At 44.4% G+C, this 20,000-nt stretch overlaps 1 protein-coding gene and 1 long non-coding RNA gene across 2 annotated transcripts in view; both read right to left on the bottom strand.

Moving 5' to 3' along the window:
- Window positions 1-20, bottom strand: part of LOC139748159 (uncharacterized) — a 15,268-nt gene extending 15,248 nt beyond the window's left edge. The window contains exon 1 of the long non-coding RNA XR_011712545.1: window positions 1-20. This exon is cut by the window's left edge and continues 664 nt beyond it. This is a non-coding gene — a long non-coding RNA (uncharacterized lncRNA).
- A 13,032-nt stretch (window positions 21-13,052) lies between these two features.
- The window catches only part of LOC139748183 (uncharacterized), a 7,717-nt gene continuing 769 nt past the window's right edge, over window positions 13,053-20,000 (bottom strand). The window contains exons 2-4 of the mRNA XM_071660975.1: window positions 17,353-17,534; window positions 15,937-16,092; window positions 13,053-15,102 (exon numbers count right to left, since the gene is read on the bottom strand). Coding sequence (XP_071517076.1) covers window positions 15,099-15,102; window positions 15,937-16,092; window positions 17,353-17,534 — 342 coding nt within the window. The 3' untranslated portion in view covers window positions 13,053-15,098. The remainder of the gene's footprint in view (window positions 15,103-15,936; window positions 16,093-17,352; window positions 17,535-20,000) is intronic.

Raw genomic sequence — 20,000 nt, 5'->3', positions numbered from 1 at the left:
CCCGTCGGCGGCCGGTGTGACTCGACTCCTCGCCCCTCTCCCTCCTCGAAAGCTGCCGCCTCGCCTCTCTCTCTTCTTCCCTCCCTCCCTCCCTCACACACTTTCCTTGTAGCCCCCATATACCCCCTCCCCCCCGTGATGCTCTGTTACCTTTCTCCATTGTTGGGGGTTGGGTAACATCTGCATACAAACACACACACACACACACACCCAACCCATTCCTCCCTCCCCCGTCACACACACGCACACTTGGAGGTCCCTCCCTACGAGTGCAGAACTTCCTCCCCGCACGGCACAAATGGGTAGTGGCTTTCACACGCAGCGTAAGATGATACACTAAACTCTTCCACACGAGGCGACAAGAGACGCAGATCTCTTTGAGAAGGTCCAGAGGACGGGCAACTTGGACTGTCCACAACGTGAAAGACATAAGACAAGGAAAAGCTGGCGAAGACTGGGGGATATACTGACATCTGAGGTTCGCAAAGCGATCTGACAGTGTGCACATGACATGTAGAGGCCGTAACACATGACTGGGCGAGAGTAGAGTCATGGAAGAAGAGAAATAAAAAAAAAACTTTAATAATACAGCGATGGACGATGACAAAAAAATACTAAAATTTTTCACAGTACCAGAACGAACGATATACGAAATATGCTGTGTGAAGACCCATTAGAAGCTGATGCCAAGAAATAAACTCGAAAAAGTCTGCATACAAGACTAAAAACACATACAAAATTGGACTCGTGTAAAACTCCCTTCTTGTATCCACAAATAAACAAAATCATCATACGGTGGGAAGGATGAGTGTGGAAGGTGGGGAGGGGGGAGTTGTGTAGCTCATTAAGGAAGCCTTAGTCATTGTTCCTCTCTCGGAGACGAGTAATTAAGAGGCTGGTATTGTAGGATGGCACTATGGAAGTGCTCCCGGGGCGAAGGCTGACCAGTTACAAAGACACGTGGCCGTAACAAGATGTGGAGTCCTCCAAGGCTCAGTGCTGGTCCCACTTTTAATTTCTCACCTCTGGCGGTGATTTGCCTCAAGGATTTCCAATCCTATCCGAATACGTTTGCTTATATTGACCAACTTGTAACTTTAGTAGGGAGCATTCTGTGTGTTCGCCAGTGCCCCGCGTGGACAACGTAGCGCCAGGAATAGATGAAGAACAGCCTCGCTTGCTCTCACTAGCTGTCGTGTAAACAATGCACCCAAACCAATGCCCCCTCGCAACAGTTAAGTCCCACTGAATGTTCTGTGGTTCCCCTGACTGCTTCAGATGCCGTTTCAGGCCAGTGAGAGCACGTCGCCCAATGTGTACCACATCGTTCCAATGTGTTCTATCCTGTGCACGCCTCTCACCCACCAGAATGATTTAGGCCCCGATGACTCGAAGCACCTGGCACTCCATCTCTCTCTCCCCCTCTTTCTCTAATCAGCCACCGACCAGGGAGGTATATTATCAGTACTACCCGCTCGGCTGACCGGTGAATCTTAACTTACACCCCAGACGAAGCAGATGTCTACTCTCTCTCTCTCTCTCTCTCTCTCTCTCTCTCTCTCTCTCTCTCTCTCTCTCTCTCTCTCTCTCTCTCTCTCTCTCTCTCTCTCTCTCCCCGCCCCTCTTATACAGATAGTCCTCCGATCTCCGCTACCGAGAACTGGCAGCTTGGGCGAGGCCCCTCGCCATTCGCTAGGACCACGTAACGCTAAGCGACCCCACTGCCTCCCGTGTTTACATTGTGGACGATGGCAACACGAGGATGAGCCGTTGTGATGTCTGCTCTGCTGATGAATCTAAAACTTTTTTATTTTTTTTTTTTTCGATTTATTTTTTCGAAACAGGTACGAGGCGGAGATGCGTCATGTCCCGCTAAACTGATATATTCTTCCTCTCTTCGCCCCTCACTTATCTTAGCCCATTTAAAGCCTTAAATCCAGGCATGGCCTTGGTTGCAGCTTTTATGTAAACACAAAAATACATGCAAATAGCACAGAAACATGGCAGAAAGAAATCCTTCTGCATGATGAAATGAAACCAGCACACAGCACAGCAGCACGTAAACACCAGCAAAACAAACAAACACACACACACACACACACACACACACACACACACACACCCACACACACACACATGGACAACAACAAACACAAACCAAACCACGGAAGATAATTCCTATCACACAAGTGATCTTTGCTTCTTGTCTTTGTTCCTCTGACTCTGATGAGGTCCATCCGGTGACGCGTGGTGGCGGCTGGAGAGAGAGAGAGAGAGAGAGAGAGAGAGAGAGAGAGAGAGAGAGAGAGAGAGAGAGAGAGAGAGAGGAGGGGGGTCTTCCTGCTCTAGAAACAGCAAGAGACGGGCGGCTAGAGAAAGCGCGACTGGCCACTGGCAAGACAGTGGGAGGCAGACTGCTGGCCTAAGACACGTGAGAACTGACAACAGGGAGACACTGTCACAGAGAGAGAGAGAGAGAGAGAGAGAGAGAGAGAGAGAGAGAGAGAGAGAGAGAGAGAGAGAGAGAGAGAGACGAGACATGTGCTGGCGGCCCTCCAGCCAGTGACTCTAAGAGACGAGAAAGGGTAGGCCATACAAGGACGTCATGGAAGAGACAGCGAGAGGTAAGTCAGCCCCCGGGGCGCCTCTGGAGACGTGTGAGAGGAGGCCAGCCCCCGGGGGCGCCTCCGGAGACGTGTGAGAGGAGGCCAGCCCCTGGAGGCGCCTCCGGAGACGTGTGAGAGGAGGCCAGCCCCCGGGGGCGCCTCTGGAGACGTGAGAGGAGGCCAGCCCCTGGGGGCGCCTCCGGAGACGTGTGAGAGGAGGCCAGCCCTTGGGGGCGCCTCCGGAGACGTGTGAGAGGAGGCCAGCCCCCGAGGGCGCCTCCGGAGACGTGTGAGAGGAGACCAGCCCCCGGGGGCGCCTCCGGAGACGTGTGAGAGGAGGCCAGCCCCCGGGGGCGCCTCCAGAGACGTGTGAGAGGAAGCCAGCCCCCGGGGGGCCTCCGGAGACGTGTGAGAGGAGGCCAGCCCCCGGGGGGCCTCCGGAGACGTGTGAGAGGAGGCCAGCCCCCGGGGGCGCCTCCGGAGACGTGTGAGAGGAGACCAGCCCCCGGGGGCGCCTCCGGAAACGTGTGAGAGGAGGCCAGCCCCCGGGGGCGCCTCCGGAGACGTGTGAGAGGAGGCCAGCCCCCGGGGGCGCCTCCGGAGACGTGTGAGAGGAGGCTAGCCCCCGGGGGCGCCTCCGGAGACGTGTGAGAGGAGGCCAGTCCCCGGGGGCGCCTCCGGAGACGTGTGAGAGGAGGCCAACCCCCGGGGGGCCAGAGACGTGTGAGAGGAGGCCAGCGCCCGGGGGCGCCTCTGGAGACGTGAGAGGAGGCCAGCCCCTGGGGGCGCCTCCGGAGACGTGTGAGAGGAGGCCAGCCCCCGGGGGCGCCTCCGGAGACGTGTGAGAGGAGGCCAGCCCCCGAGGGCGCCTCCGGAGACGTGTGAGAGGAGACCAGCCCCCGGGGGCGCCTCCGGAGACGTGTGAGAGGAGGCCAGCCCCCGGGGGCGCCTCCGGAGACGTGTGAGAGGAAGCCAGCCCCCGGGGGGCCTCCGGAGACGTGTGAGAGGAGGCCAGCCCCCGGGGGGCCTCCGGAGACGTGTGAGAGGAGGCCAGCCCCCGGGGGCGCCTCCGGAGACGTGTGAGAGGAGACCAGCCCCCGGGGGCGCCTCCGGAAACGTGTGAGAGGAGGCCAGCCCCCGGGGGCGCCTCCGGAGACGTGTGAGAGGAGGCCAGCCCCCGGGGGCGCCTCCGGAGACGTGTGAGAGGAGGCTAGCCCCCGGGGGCGCCTCCGGAGACGTGTGAGAGGAGGCCAGTCCCCGGGGGCGCCTACGGAGACGTGTGAGAGGAGGCCAACCCCCGGGGGGCCAGAGACGTGTGAGAGGAGGCCAGCCCCCGGGGGCGCCTCCGGAGACGTGTGAGAGGAGACCAGCCCCCGGGGGCTCCAGAGACGTGTGAGAGGAGGCCAGCCCCCGGGGGCGCCTCCGGAGACGTGTGAGAGGAGGTGAGCCCCCGGGGGCGCCTCCGGAGACGTGTGAGAGGAGGCCAGCCCCCAGGGGCGCCTCCGGAGACGTGAGAGGGGGCCAGCCCCCTAGGGGGCCTCCGGAAAAGTGTGAGAGGAGGCCAGCCCCCGGGGGGCTCCAGAGACGTATGAGAAGAGGCCAGCCCCCGGGAGCGCCTCCGGAGACGTGTGAGAGGAGGCCAGCCCCCGGGGGCGCCTCCGGAGACGTGTGAGAGGAGGCCAGCCCCCTAGGGGGCCTCCGGAGACGTGTGAGAGGAGGCCAGCCCCTAGGGGGCCTCCGGAAAAGTGTGAGAGGAGGCCAGCCCCTAGGGGGCCTCCGGAAAAGTGTGAGAGGAGGCCAGCCCCCTAGGGGGCCTCCGGAGACGTGTGAGAGGAGGCCAGCCCCTAGGGGGCCTCCGGAAAAGTGTGAGAGGAGGCCAGCCCCCGGGGGGCATCCAGAGACGACGTGTGAGAGGGAGCAGCACGACCTGGCTGGTACGCATGAGATAAGCGGGGGCAACCGGTGAGCCAATCTCTTCCTCAGAACCAACATTCACGGTGAGGGAAAGGTGAGGTTGGCCAACTTCCTCCACACACACACACACACACACACACACACAAAAAAAAAAAAAAAAAAAGCGAACAAACGCACATGTATATACATATAGGTATATGTATATTTTTTTTTGCTAGCTGAACGGGCAACTGAAGCAATAAACGAGACCATATATATATATATATATATATATATATATATATATATATATATATATATATATATATATATATATATATATATATATATATATATTCTTTCTTTTTCTTTTAAACTATTCGCCATTTCCCGCGTTAGCGAGGTAGCGTTAGGAACAGAGGACTGGGCCTTTTTTGGAATATCCTCACCTGGCCCCCTCTGTTCCTTCTTTTGGAAAAAAAAAAATTAAAAAAAAAAAAAAAAAACGAGAGGGGAGGATTTCCAGCCCCCCGCTCCCTCCCCTTTTAGTCGCCTTCTACGACACGCAGGGAATATATATATATATATATATATATATATATATATATATATATATATATATATATATATATATATATATATATATACATATATATATGTATATATATATGTATATATATATATATATATATATTTTTTTTTTTTTTTTTTTTTTTATACTTTGTCGCTGTCTCCCGCGTTTGCGAGGTAGCGCAAGGAAACAGACGAAAGAAATGGCCCAACCCCCCCCCCCCCCCATACACATGTACATACACACGTCCACACACGCAAATATACATACCTACACAGCTTTCCATGGTTTACCCCAGACGCTTCACATGCCTTGCTTCAATCCACTGACAGCACGTCAACCCCTGTATACCACATGACTCCAATTCACTCTATTTCTTGCCCTCCTTTCACCCTCCTGCATGTTCAGGCCCCGATCACACAAAATCTTTTTCACTCCATCTTTCCACCTCCAATTTGGTCTCCCTCTTCTCCTCGTTCCCTCCACCTCCGACACATATATCCTCTTGGTCAATCTCTCCTCACTCATTCTCTCCATGTGCCCAAACCATTTCAAAACACCCTCTTCTGCTCTCTCAACCACGCTCTTTTTATTTCCACACATCTCTCTTACCCTTACGTTACTTACTCGATCAAACCACCTCACACCACACATTGTCCTCAAACATCTCATTTCCAGCACATCCATCCTCCTGCGCACATCTCTATCCATAGCCCACGCCTCGCAACCATACAACATTGTTGGAACCACTATTCCCTCAAACATACCCATTTTTGCTTTCCGAGATAATGTTCTCGACTTCCACACATTTTTCAAGGCTCCCAAAATTTTCGCCCCCTCCCCCACCCTATGATCCACTTCCGCTTCCATGGTTCCATCCGCTGACAGATCCACTCCCAGATATCTAAAACACTTCACTTCCTCCAGTTTTTCTCCATTCAAACTCACCTCCCAATTGACTTGACCCTCACCCCTACTGTACCTAATAACCTTGCTCTTATTCACATTTACTCTCAACTTTCTTCTTCCACACACTTTACCAAACTCAGTCACCAGCTTCTGCAGTTTCTCACATGAATCAGCCACCAGCGCTGTATCATCAGCGAACAACAACTGACTCACTTCCCAAGCTCTCTCATCCCCAACAGACTTCATACTTGCCCCTCTTTCCAGGACTCTTGCATTTACCTCCCTTACAACCCCATCCATAAACAAATTAAACAACCATGGAGACATCACACACCCCTGCCGCAAACCTACATTCACTGAGAACCAATCACTTTCCTCTCTTCCTACACGTACACATGCCTTACATCCTCGATAAAAACTTTTCACTGCTTCTAACAACTTGCCTCCCACACCATATATTCTTAATACCTTCCACAGAGCATCTCTATCAACTCTATCATATGCCTTCTCCAGATCCATAAATGCTACATACAAATCCATTTGCTTTTCTAAGTATTTCTCACATACATTCTTCAAAGCAAACACCTGATCCACACATCCTCTACCACTTCTGAAACCGCACTGCTCTTCCCCAATCTGATGCTCTGTACATGCCTTCACCCTCTCAATCAATACCCTCCCATATAATTTACCAGGAATACTCAACAAACTTATACCTCTGTAATTTGAGCACTCACTCTTATCCCCTTTGCCTTTGTACAATGGCACTATGCATATATATATATATATATATATATATATATATATATATATATATATATATATATATATATATATATATATATATATAATCCCTGCGTGTCGTAGAAGGCGACTAAAAGGGGAGGGAGCGGGGGGCTGGAAATCCTCCCCTCTCGTTTTTCTTTTTTTTTTTTTTTCCAAAAGAAGGAACAGAGAAGGGGGTCAGGTGAGGATATTCCCTCAAAGGCCCAGTCCTCTGTTCTTAACGCTACCTCGCTATCGCGGGAAACGGCGAATAGTATAAAAAAAAAAAAAATATATATATATATATATATATATATATATATATATATATATATATATATATATATATATATATATATATATATATATATATATATATTATCCCCGGGGATAGGGGAGAAAGAATACTTCCCACGTATTCCCTGCGTGTCGTAGAAGGCGACTAAAAGGGGAGGGAGCGGGGGGCTGGAAATCCTCCCCTCTCGTTTTTTTTTTTTTTTTTGTTTTTTTAATTTTCCAAAAGAAGGAACAGAGAAGGGGGCCAGGTGAGGATATTCCCTCAGAGGCCCAGTCCTCTGTTCTTAACGGTACCTTGCTAATGCGGAAAATGGCGAACAGTTTGAAAGAAAGAAAGAAAAGAAATATATTCATTATTTTTTATAATTTGTCGCTGTCTCCCGCGTTACCGAGCTAGCGCAAGGAAACAGACGAAAGAATGGCCCAACCCACCCACATACACATGTATATACATACACGTCCACACACGCACATATACATACCTATACATCTCAACGTATACATATATATACACACATACATATACATATATACACATGTACATAATTCATAGTCTGCCCTTATTCATTCCTGTCGCCACCACGCCACACATGAAATGACAATCCCCTCCCCCGCATACGCGCGAGGTAACGCTAGGAAAAGACAATAAAGGCCACATTCGTTCACACTCAGTCTCTAGCTGTCGTGTATAATGCACCGAAACTGAAACCACAGCTCCCTTTCCACATCCAGGCCCCACAGAACTTTCCATGGTTTACCCCAGACGCTTCACATGCTCTGGTTCAATCCATTGACAGCACGTCAACCCCGTATACCACATCGTTCCATTTCACTATATTCCTTGCACGCCTTTCACCCTCCTGCATGTTCAGGCTCCGATCACTCAAAATCTTTTACACTCCATCTTTCCACCTCCAATTTGGTCTCCCACTTCTCCTCGTTCACTCCACCTCTGACACATGTATCCTCTTTGTCAATCTTTCCTCACTCATTACTTTCTTACTCGATCAAACCACCTCAAACCACATAATGTCCTCAAACATCTCTATTTCCAGCACATTCACCCTCCTCCGCACAGCTCTATCTAAAGCCCACGCCTCGCAACCATATAACATTGTTGGAACCACTATTCCCTCAAACATACCCATTTTTGCTTTCCAAGATAACGTTCTCGACTTCCACGCATTTTTCAACGCTCCCAGAACTTTCGCCCCCTCCCCCACCCTATGATTCACTTCCGCTTCCATGGCTCCATCCGCTGCCAAATCCACTCCCAGATATCTAAAACACTTCACTTCCTACAGCCTTTCTCCAATCAGACTTACATCCCAATTGACTTGACCCTCAACCCTACTGTACCTAATAACCTTGTTCTTATTCACATTTACTCTCAGCTTTCTTCTTTCACACACTTTACCAAACTCAGTCACCAGCTTCTGCAGTTTCTCACATGAATCAGCCACCAGCGCTGTATCATCAGCGAACAACAAATGACTCACTTCCCAAGCTCTCTCATCCACAACAGACTTCATACTTGCCCCTCTTTCCAAAACTGTTGCATTCACCTCCTTAACAACCCCATCCATAAACAAATCAAACAACCATGGAGACATCACACACCCCTGCCGCAAACCTACATTCACTGAGAACCAATCACTTTCCTCTCTTCCTACACGTACACATGCCTTACATTCTCGATATGTATATATATATATATATATATATATATATATATATATATATATATATATATATATATATATATATATATAAACTAATTCATTCATAATTAACCCACGAGCAAAACCTACGAAAGCATCATGGCGTCGTGCGCTTTTTCGAGCAGCAGGGATATATATGTAGACTTCTTTGGAGTGAGTTCTTAACAAAACTGTCCTCCCTATGATGCAATCTCTGAAATCTGTTGCTGCAATCCCAGCTGTATGAGCAACCTACTGTTGTATGAGCAACCTACTGCTGTATGAGCAACCTACTGTTGTATGAGCAACCTACTGCTGTATGAGCAACCTACTGTTGTATAATCAACCTACTGCTGTATGAGCAACCCACTGTTGTATGAGCAACCTACTGTTGTATGAGCAACCTACTGCTGTATGAGCAACCCCCTGTTGTATGAACAACCTACTGTTGTATGAGCAACCTACTGCTGTATGAGCTACCCACTGTTGTATGAGCAACCTATTGTTGTATGAGCAACCTACTGTTGTATGAGCAACCTACCGTTGTATGAGCAACCTACTGCTGTATGAGCAACCTACTGTGTAAATCTTTTGATTAATCCAACACGTACAAGAAACACTTCGAGTTATGTACCAAGTCGTTAAACGAACAATTTTCCTTATCAATAAGTTTATGCATGACAAGTTAGAATAAATTATTTGGTACATAAATGATTTAATTAGTCTAACGAGCCAGATGAGATTTTAATTATCATTAGTTACAGGAACAGCTGTAATTTAATGAATAGTTTAACGAGCAATTTAATTACAGTTTTAGTAAGTAATGACACTCGACCTTTTTCATTTACTGTTTAATGATTAAAGAATTTCTGGGAGAGCTGGACCGTGAGAATGAAAGCTGGACCGTGATGGTGAGAGTTGGTCCAGTGATAGTGAGAGTTGGACCGTGATAGAGAGTTGCACCGTGATAGTGACAGCTGGACCGTAATGATAAGAAATGGTCCAGTGATAATGAGAGTTGGTCTGGTGATAGTGAGTTGGATCGTGATAGTGAGAGCTGGATCGTGATAGGGAGAGTTGGTCCGGTGATAATGAGAGGTGGACTGTGATGGTGAGTTGGTCCAGTGATAATGAGAGTTGGACCGTGAGAGTTGGACCAATGATAGTGAGTTATACCGTGATAGTAACAGCTGGACCGTGAGAGTAAGAGTTGGACCGTGAGTGAGAGTTGGATCGTGATAATGAAAAGCAGACCGCGATAGTGAGTGCTGGAGCAGATAGTGAGAGCTGGACCTCTTCTTTCTCTTTTCTTTGAACTTCTCGTATCTTTCCCGCAAAGCTAATACCACCTTTACTTTAACATAACAAACGAAAGGATATCAAAATATATATATATATATATATATATATATATATATATATATATATATATATATATATATATAATATATTATCCCTGAGGATAGGGGATTAAGAATACTTCCCACGTATTCCCTGCGTGTCGTAGAAGGCGACTAAAAGGGGAGGGAGCGGGGGGCTGGAAATCCTCCCTTCTCGTTTTTTCTTTTTTTTTTTTCCAAAAGAAGGAACAGAGGGGGCCAGGTGAGGATATTCCAAAAAAGGCCCAGTCCTCTGTTCTTAACGCTACCTCGCTAACGCGGGAAATGGCGAATAGTTTAAAAGAAAAAGAAAGAATATATATATATATATATATATATATATATATATATATATATATATATATATATATATATATATATATATATATATATATATATATATAAAATCATGCGAGGGGTATGAGGTATGAGATGTTGCCACGAGTGTGTACGTACATGGCTGAGTTGCAGCCTAGCCAAGATGCTTTGGCCAGGTTGAAACCTCCACGGGAAGAACCAGACCGCGAAAGAATTTGATAATTGCAGCGAATAATAATAATATTGATAATAATAATAATAATAATAATAATAATAATAATAATAATAATAATAATAATGGGGCATGTTACTTGCCCGTGCCATGTCAGTCACTACAAAAAAATATAAACTTATACCATCACTATTATCATTGTTATCATTACTATTATTATCAACATTATCCCGTTTCTTGAATAAACCACAGCTAAAGGCTGATCAAACAAATAGAAAATCCACACAATACAGAAAATAATGCTATAAACAAGATAAATTCAATATTTGGTTTAGCGTTTACACTCACGGTGAACCCTGCCAGAGCAATGACGCTCGATCGTACAGGAAATTCTCTATTCGTATATATATATATATATATATATATATATATATATATATATATATATATATATATATATATATATATATATATTTATATATATAAAATCTCCACTTTGATTTTTCGGTGAAATTTCCATAAAATTCTACTCTCTCTCTCTCTCTCTCTCTCTCTCTCTCTCTCTCTCTCTCTCTCTCTCTCTCTCTCTCTCTCTCTCTTCCCCACCAACATTAAGCTGGCGTACAATAAATAATAAATGGTATGTTCATGCTATTTATAATATTGAAGTTTAATAAAGCGATCAAACGTAATCAAGTGTCGGGTTATTACTTTGGGATAAAGCTTAATATAGTACAAAAGAAAAGTACTGAAAGAAAATACGTAATTTCTTTCCTCTATCCCGACTTAAAGAACTGGTTGAACAGCCTTGCCAACGAATCACTAGTAGCCCTAACATCGAACATATTTGATGATTAAAATCAATATATATATATATTTATATGTATATATATATGTATATATATATATTTATATATATATATATATATATATATATATATATATATAATATATATATATATATATATATATATATATATATATATATATATATATATATATATATATACATCTCCCTGTAGATTGTTTTGTATGCACATAACTAGACGCCTACAACTTTCTAATTTATGTCTGTAACCTTAGGAAGGTGTAAAAGATGCTATACCAATGGAATTTAAGGGTTACTTTCAACACAGCAGCAACGCTACGTACCCATGTGTTGCCTCGGTAGCGTAATATGAATATTGGAACTAGTTTAACTTCGTATCTCTTATCACCCCTGAATATTAATATTCATCAACGATACAATAATTTATTTAGAATACAATAACAAATCGAAGGGCAGTACATTTTAAAGAACAGTACTGAATATGGACAGCAGAACACCAACCAACTTGTAAGGTTTTGTATCTTAAATTCAGGTAAATACACTTGTAAAAATATCATCAGAGCTTAGGAAAACGTAACCTACCCCCCTTCCTAGCAGTCTAGATCTATGTCAATGTTCTACGTTCCGAGTCGAAATTACCAGTCGTCACGTTCATGATGAGTGCCACGCAGAAGGCAATGGATGTCAACACACAGCCGACACAGCCAACCCCAACCGTTTAAGTGGTTTAATTCTACTTTATTTCTACTGTCACTTCGGCTGCATGGTGAGGCGGCGATGGGTTTAATTAACACATGTTTTACGTTAATAAACTCCACATTTCCGATGATTTACGCAAAGCCCTCACCACTATCTCAGGTAATATATGCATATTAATGAAGATCATTGGAAAATACACCACAATAGCAATTAAATCACACGATATCCAAAGCTCATAAAGATACGAGGCTAAAATAGACTTTAATCTATTTTCATTCCATAACATCATAGAGAAACTGAAGTGATGCTATAAGAAATTTGTGATGGGAGAATGGCTCTCGCTACTGCCACTCTACCTTGTCCGTCTTAACACAAAGTATATGTGAAAATAAATGGCATGAACATAAATTTCATAAATTATGACAATTAACAAAATTAACAATGTAGTCTGCTGGTTTGTCTTTTACCTTAAAGTGAACAAAATTTCTTTAGGTAAGTAGAAGGCTTGGAGATCATACAATCACCATAAAAGTCTGATTAAGAGAATAGACACTCCAGCCGTGCAAAACAGCGCCATAGTAATGATTGTACTATACGTAAAAACTTCCACCCGTTACAATACGGCAATAAACCTTATGGTTTCATTCCTAGATGGTGCTCATCCATAATATACATAATTTTCTGCTCACAAAAAATCCTAAATCCTTCTTGCACCGGCTAATGGCGGAAATACAAGGAACTTACCATATAATTCGGGCGAAAGACGCGTCCTTCACCCTTCTCCAGCAGCTGGCGCCATGTTGTCTGGTCATCACTTCTTCATGGCGACATTTGGCAAATACCAATGTATTGAAGTCAACATTGAAAAAAAAAAATACATGAAAAACTACTGTAAGGGTAAGAAAAAAATAGTATCTATGAATGAAACATTTATTACAAACTACTTCCATGAGACCCTGTGACCTAAGGATACCAATAAAAGCAAATGAAAGAGGAATCAAATGAGTTCTCCCAACATTGTTTGGAAATTTCCCGCCATAATCTGCTGATGCATCTGAGAAAAGATACCCAACCATTTACAATATACACAAACACATCTCATATATAACATAGAGATTCACGGTACAAATAAGAGGATCACAAATTTGATTAGAAAGAATATATGAAAACTTAAAACATAGATAATATTGTAGATAAAATAATGAGATGAGAGAGAAATTTCGGATATAAAGAGTGTATGGAATAACGTCTTTCCTCCTTACTCAATATTATGCCCTTAACAAACTTATACATTGATACTGCTGTACAAATTATATTACGTGGTTGAGCATGGTCATACGTTGTGTACACTGATTTACAATATCATTGTCATTTACTATTATACGTTGTTAAGGGATTGCTCTACACCGCCACTTTCATGCACAAAACTGTCTTAAAAAGCAAGCTATTCTATCTCGCTTTCCCAAACAACTGGACTGAGGATAATGGATCGTATTCTTCATTGAACTTCAGATGCAATTCTCCCTCATCATCCCCTTAAAAACAGTCCCTAAACTAACGATTCCTAAATGGAGAGTTCCCCCTCACACCAATCAAACATGCAGTCCCTTAACATCACTGCAGTAAACTGAGTTCGACTACGCATTACCTCTACAACTGGAGGTTCCCCCCACACACACCACACTTACAAGTAAGCAACACTTCATCCTAAGTAGAGTCCCTCAACATACCACCCCTACAAATACAGTCCATTAAACACATCACTTGACATAGCACTTTTCCAAGAGTTCCTTAAATACACCAATACCACAAATAAAGTCTGTCACAGTGTCATCCTCTAAAAGCAGAGTACCGAGTACTTCTGTAATGTATAGTTCTTGAGACACCATTCTTACGTGATGAATCCCTTGATACATCAGCACTATACGTGACGCTCCATAACGCTAAGTAAAGAGTCTACAAGCCACTCTTGCAAGAAAAGTCCTTGTATGTATAACTCCTGTCAGCAGAGTCCCTCCCCACGAAAATCCTCAAAACTAATTCAAAAAGTAGAGTCCATGACCACCATTTTAGAAAGAAGGGTCTCTCAGCAAATCATAATAATAAGTAGAATTCCGTCAGTAGAGTCTGTCAGGTCATCCCTTCAGTACGTAAAGTCGCCACACCACACTATATACCAGTAAGCAGGGTCCCTCAACAAGCAGAGTCAACCAACACCACTCTAACAAGTAGAGTCACACGACATACGGTACCTCAACACAACAATCCAACAAGTATAGTCCCTCAACCCATGATTTCTGAGACAAATGCCCCAAACATACTATGAGGAGTCCTACAACACCACTGCTGTAAGCAGAGTCCCTCAACATTTCACTGAGTAAAGTCAACCATTACATCCGTGTTGCAAGGAGAGTTCACAGATACAAGGAAAGACACGCTGACAAATACATTCACAGCCGAACAGCGAGCGGAGGGACCAGAACAGCGGAACAGCAATGGCAACAGGACGAACTTTCAACCACAAAAGCAGGAACAGCAGCAGAAACAACAGCAACATTCATGGCAGGAATAACAGCAGCAGAAGCAGCAGCAACAGTGAGAAGCGGAAACATCATCTGCAACATGAAATATGAACAGGAGAAGCAGCTAGAAGAGGACAAAACAGCAGGAACAGCTAACAGCAGCAGCAGCAGGAACCAACGAGGCAATTCTAATGCAGCTGGGCAGCTCCCAGCAGGCTAGGCGCTAACAGCAAGCAAGGCGAACCCATACAGGCTAGGCTGAACCCGACCAGCTGTTCTTCGCTCATTGCTCTCCTGGGTGAAACCATCGGTGTGTTCTCTAGTCCTTGTTCTCTTGCCGTTCTTTGTGAAACCGTGGAAGTGTTCATGGGTTACTGTTCTCCTCGTGTTATTGGTGAAACTATCACTATATTCTTGTGTTCTTCGAGTTGTCACCTCCTACCTGTAATGAGAGAGAGTCGAGTTTAATGTCGAGCTTATTCAACAAAACAATTATTATAATCATTATTATTATTTTATTATTGTTATTATCATTATCTCAGTAATAGTAGCTTTTTTTCGAACCCGCTAGTCCATTTACTGATTTTCTATATTTTTATTTTTACTGATTTTCTATATATGTTTTCTATATATATTTACGGTGACCGTAAACTAAAACTCTCCGAGATTAAATGAAGCCGCCCAAGATTCCTTAGGTTATAAATCATTACATTATCATTATCATCATTATCATTAAATCATTATAATTATCATTATCATTATTATTAAACAGTTTATAGTCATCGGGATACGTAGCGGTCACCTTGCAATACAACTGGTCATAATGGACAGCCATCATGCCTTCATGCACGTTCCCAAGTAAAAGTCAAGTATACTTTTTATTTTATTACTTTTCCGTTGTCATTCCACATTAATGAACCTTCACGCTCTTAGCCCTCCCCCACTACCAATGTCTATATTCAAATGAATCAAAACACCAGGGCAAAACAAAATCAATATTTGACCTAGGTTAAATTCGTGGTGCCCTTAAACTTCGTATTCGCCTTACCAGCCATGAATTTGAAGAACGATAATTCCCTACGACCAACAGCCATACTACAACTGATAATACAATAAATAATAATACTATAATACATCCATTTGATCAAAGGTATTCTCTTAATAGATTATATCTTAAGAAAAAAAAAATATTCAGCCTGATTATTAAGTTTAATGCTTAAGAAGCCTAATGTAAACAAACAAAGACCTTACCTTTCCCTGTGTGCGTGTTACTTACCATCCCCAGCCCAGGCCGTAGAGACCACCCAGACCATAGAGACCTCCGAGGCCCCCGTAGAGACCTCCCAGACCTCCTAGACCTCCGAGACCTCCCAGGCCGTACAGACCACCCAGACCAAGACCTCCGAGACCATAGGACCCGTAGCCGTAGATGCTGTGGGGCGCGTGGGATTTAGCGTTAGTGGGTCCGCTCATGTTACCCGGGGTATACCACTGATGTTACCCGGGGTATACCACTGATGTTACCCGGGGTATACCACTGATGTTACCCGGGGTATACCGCTGATGTTACCCGGGGTATACCTCTGTAGTCACCCGTTGGTATACTGTCAAACATCATCTGTGGTCTAACGTCATCCGTATATATATATATATATATATATATATATATATATATATATATATATATATATATACTTTCATCTGATGTCTGCCATGGGTATACGTGATATCCATGGGTATGCTCCATTTACCCGTAAGTATATCTTTAGCATACATCTGATTATACCCCACGTCCAAGGTAAACCTGTCAACTCATTATACTTCAGAAGTCACCGTGGGTATACTTCTGAAGTCACTTCAGGCATATCTCCAAAGACTCCCATAGGTATACCTCTAGTATACTGATGATGTCAGTTATGAAAACTCCAACATTCCCCGAGTATACTGCTGGCATCTCTTACATGTATACCTCTAACTTCACCTTAGATTATACTACTGATAGTATACTTCATGCCACTTGCACGTATAGCTGTAAAGTCACCCACCTGTGTACTTCTGATGTCACCTACAAGTATACTACAGTCTTCATCCTGGCGGTACATCTAATGTCACAGATGCGTATACTATAACGATTGGGTATAACCACCGGTCACACGTGGGTATACTCTTGAGGTGTAAACTCCTGAAATCACCTTGGAAGTCATTCATGGGTATATTTTTAAAGTCATCCGAGGGTATACCTCTGGTCACCTACAACATATTTCTGAATTCCCCTGCTTCCCATGAGTATGCTTCTGAAGTGAACCATGAGTACACTGAACACACATGAATATATGGATATATCTGTAAATTAATGGATATATCTGCAAAGTCATCCTTGGGTATACTTGACAAGTAAAATTTGAATATACTACAAAGCCACAAGTATACTTTTTGAGATCACTGTAATCAACACTACCGACTCTACCAATGTGTATATACACATTAGTAATCAACAGTGAATCAATATGTATGTATTGCAATTACGTAAACAAGAGTTAAGATATACGATTTATCCATCGGCGTCGAGGACTCGAACCCAGTCCTAAACAGTGGCAAGCCGGCCTGACACACTGGTTAGTCTCGGTTCGAATCCCTGACGGCCTGAGGTAAGTTTATAATGTATTCAATGACGTTTATGTGTGTTACTCACCCGCTGAGAAGCGGCAGACCGTAGCCATAGCCTAACCCACCCAATCCCAGGCCGCCTAGTCCGAGTCCACCCACGAAGGGATCGGCTTTGGCTTCGGCTTTGGCTTCAGGCTTCGGGGCGGCTGCTGGGAGGGCGGCAGCGTCCAGATGGGCGGCCAGACACGCCAATACGCCCACAATGACCTCAGAGTGGAAATGAGTGGAAGAAAAAATATAAATAGGGTATATATATATATATATATATATATATATATATATATATATATATATATATATATATATATAGGGTATATAGAAGCAGTGAAAAGTTTTTATCGAGGATGTAAGGCATGTGTACGTGTAGGAAGAGAGGAAAGTGATTGGTTCTCAGTGAATGTAGGTTTGCGGCAGGGGTGTGTGATGTCTCCATGGTTGTTTAATTTGTTTATGGATGGGGTTGTAAGGGAGGTAAATGCAAGAGTCCTGGAAAGAGGGGCAAGTATGAAGTCTGTTGGGGATGAGAGAGCTTGGGAAGTGAGTCAGTTGTTGTTCGCTGATGATACAGCGCTGGTGGCTGATTCATGTGAGAAACTGCAGAAGCTGGTGACTGAGTTTGGTAAAGTGTGTGGAAGAAGAAAGTTGAGAGTAAATGTGAATAAGAGCAAGGTTATTAGGTACAGTAGGGGTGAGGGTCAAGTCAATTGGGAGGTGAGTTTGAATGGAGAAAAACTGGAGGAAGTGAAGTGTTTTAGATATCTGGGAGTGGATCTGTCAGCGGATGGAACCATGGAAGCGGAAGTGGATCATAGGGTGGGGGAGGGGGCGAAAATTTTGGGAGCCTTGAAAAATGTGTGGAAGTCGAGAACATTATCTCGGAAAGCAAAAATGGGTATGTTTGAGGGAATAGTGGTTCCAACAATGTTGTATGGTTGCGAGGCGTGGGCTATGGATAGAGATGTGCGCAGGAGGATGGATGTGCTGGAAATGAGATGTTTGAGGACAATGTGTGGTGTGAGGTGGTTTGATCGAGTAAGTAACGTAAGGGTAAGAGAGATGTGTGGAAATAAAAAGAGCGTGGTTGAGAGAGCAGAAGAGGGTGTTTTGAAATGGTTTGGGCACATGGAGAGAATGAGTGGGGAGAGATTGACCAAGAGGATATATGTGTCGGAGGTGGAGGGAACGAGGAGAAGAGGGAGACCAAATTGGAGGTGGAAAGATGGAGTGAAAAAGATTTTGTGTGATCGGGGCCTGAACATGCAGGAGGGTGAAAGGAGGGCAAGAAATAGAGTGAATTGGAGTCATGTGGTATACAGGGGTTGACGTGCTGTCAGTGGATTGAATCAAGGCATGTGAAGCGTCTGGGGTAAACCATGGAAAGCTGTGTAGGTATGTATATTTGCGTGTGTGGACGTGTGTATGTACATGTGTATGGGGGGGGGGTTGGGCCATTTCTTTCGTCTGTTTCCTTGCGTTACCTCGCAAACGCGGGAGACAGCGACAAAGTATATAAAAAAAAAAAAAAAAAAAAAAAAAAAAAATATATATATATATATATATATATATATATATATATATATATACTGCACTGAACTTTGGACATCCCTTATGCCACATAATGCAGCATATGACAGCGTGCAATGCTTAAAGACTTTCGTGTGTGCACCGGTTTCGGACAAGGATAAACAGTCCTACAGCATCATCTGCGAACAATTCATCCGCTCCACCCTAAACTACGCCTCACCCACCCTTCCTAAAGCAAGGAGAACAATGCAACACACAGACCTTGTGGTCCTCAGAACCATCACCCATTGCTTAGCAAACACAAATGTTCACAACCAGCAAAGAAATTACCTCCTCCAAACACTCCCACTTCAACGTGCACGGCACCTCATTGTATAACACTAACTTCTCACCAAAGCCACTTGATAATCCTCCACCATCTTCCAACCAAGTTTAAACCCCACCGTCACATCTTAGGAACGTAAACACAGATCCTACATCTCTAGCGAACACCATACTCACCAAACATACCCGAAGTCGACAAACGCTACACAAATTCCACTCCACCTTCCACAAACACACTATCCTGATCTTGAACTCCACTCCAACAAACATACACCCAGTTGAAACTGTACTTCCCAGACAGGCACGAGACACACTTTCTCCACCGACCTCTGGAAATCATACAACTCGTCATTGCAACGTAGATTCAACATTATCACAGAACCCCCTCAAACCTACGAGGCAACATCCACACTGAAGACATGAAATACCAAGTTCCACCTCCACTGTGTTCAACCCACTAGGATAAACACACCACCACACTACAGGCCAAGCCGAGGGAGGCGATATAACTGTACGTCCTGAGTGTGAATATCAGGAGACAATTGTGCTCTAAAGAACGCTGCTGGAAATGTAAATTCGAGAGCATTTCCTTCACAAATATGTCCATCTTCATCTCGAATAATCACAAGACTTTAAACACATTTTGCCACAAGATTATGTCACTTTTAGCAAATGGGTCCCTGGCTGGTGACCGTGGCGAACCCAGAGCTTTGTAGGGTCATCCCAAGCCTCGTATTACGTGATGGTTGTGTGTGTGTGTGTGTGTGTGTGTGTGTGTGTGTGTGTGTGTTTTATGAAGACTGGAATTACGTCGTTCCATACGCT

This window comes from Panulirus ornatus, chromosome 73, assembly GCF_036320965.1.
Source record: "Panulirus ornatus isolate Po-2019 chromosome 73, ASM3632096v1, whole genome shotgun sequence".
Taxonomy (NCBI): Eukaryota; Metazoa; Arthropoda; class Malacostraca; order Decapoda; family Palinuridae; genus Panulirus; species Panulirus ornatus.
This window is presented reverse-complemented; position numbering and strand designations above follow the sequence as displayed.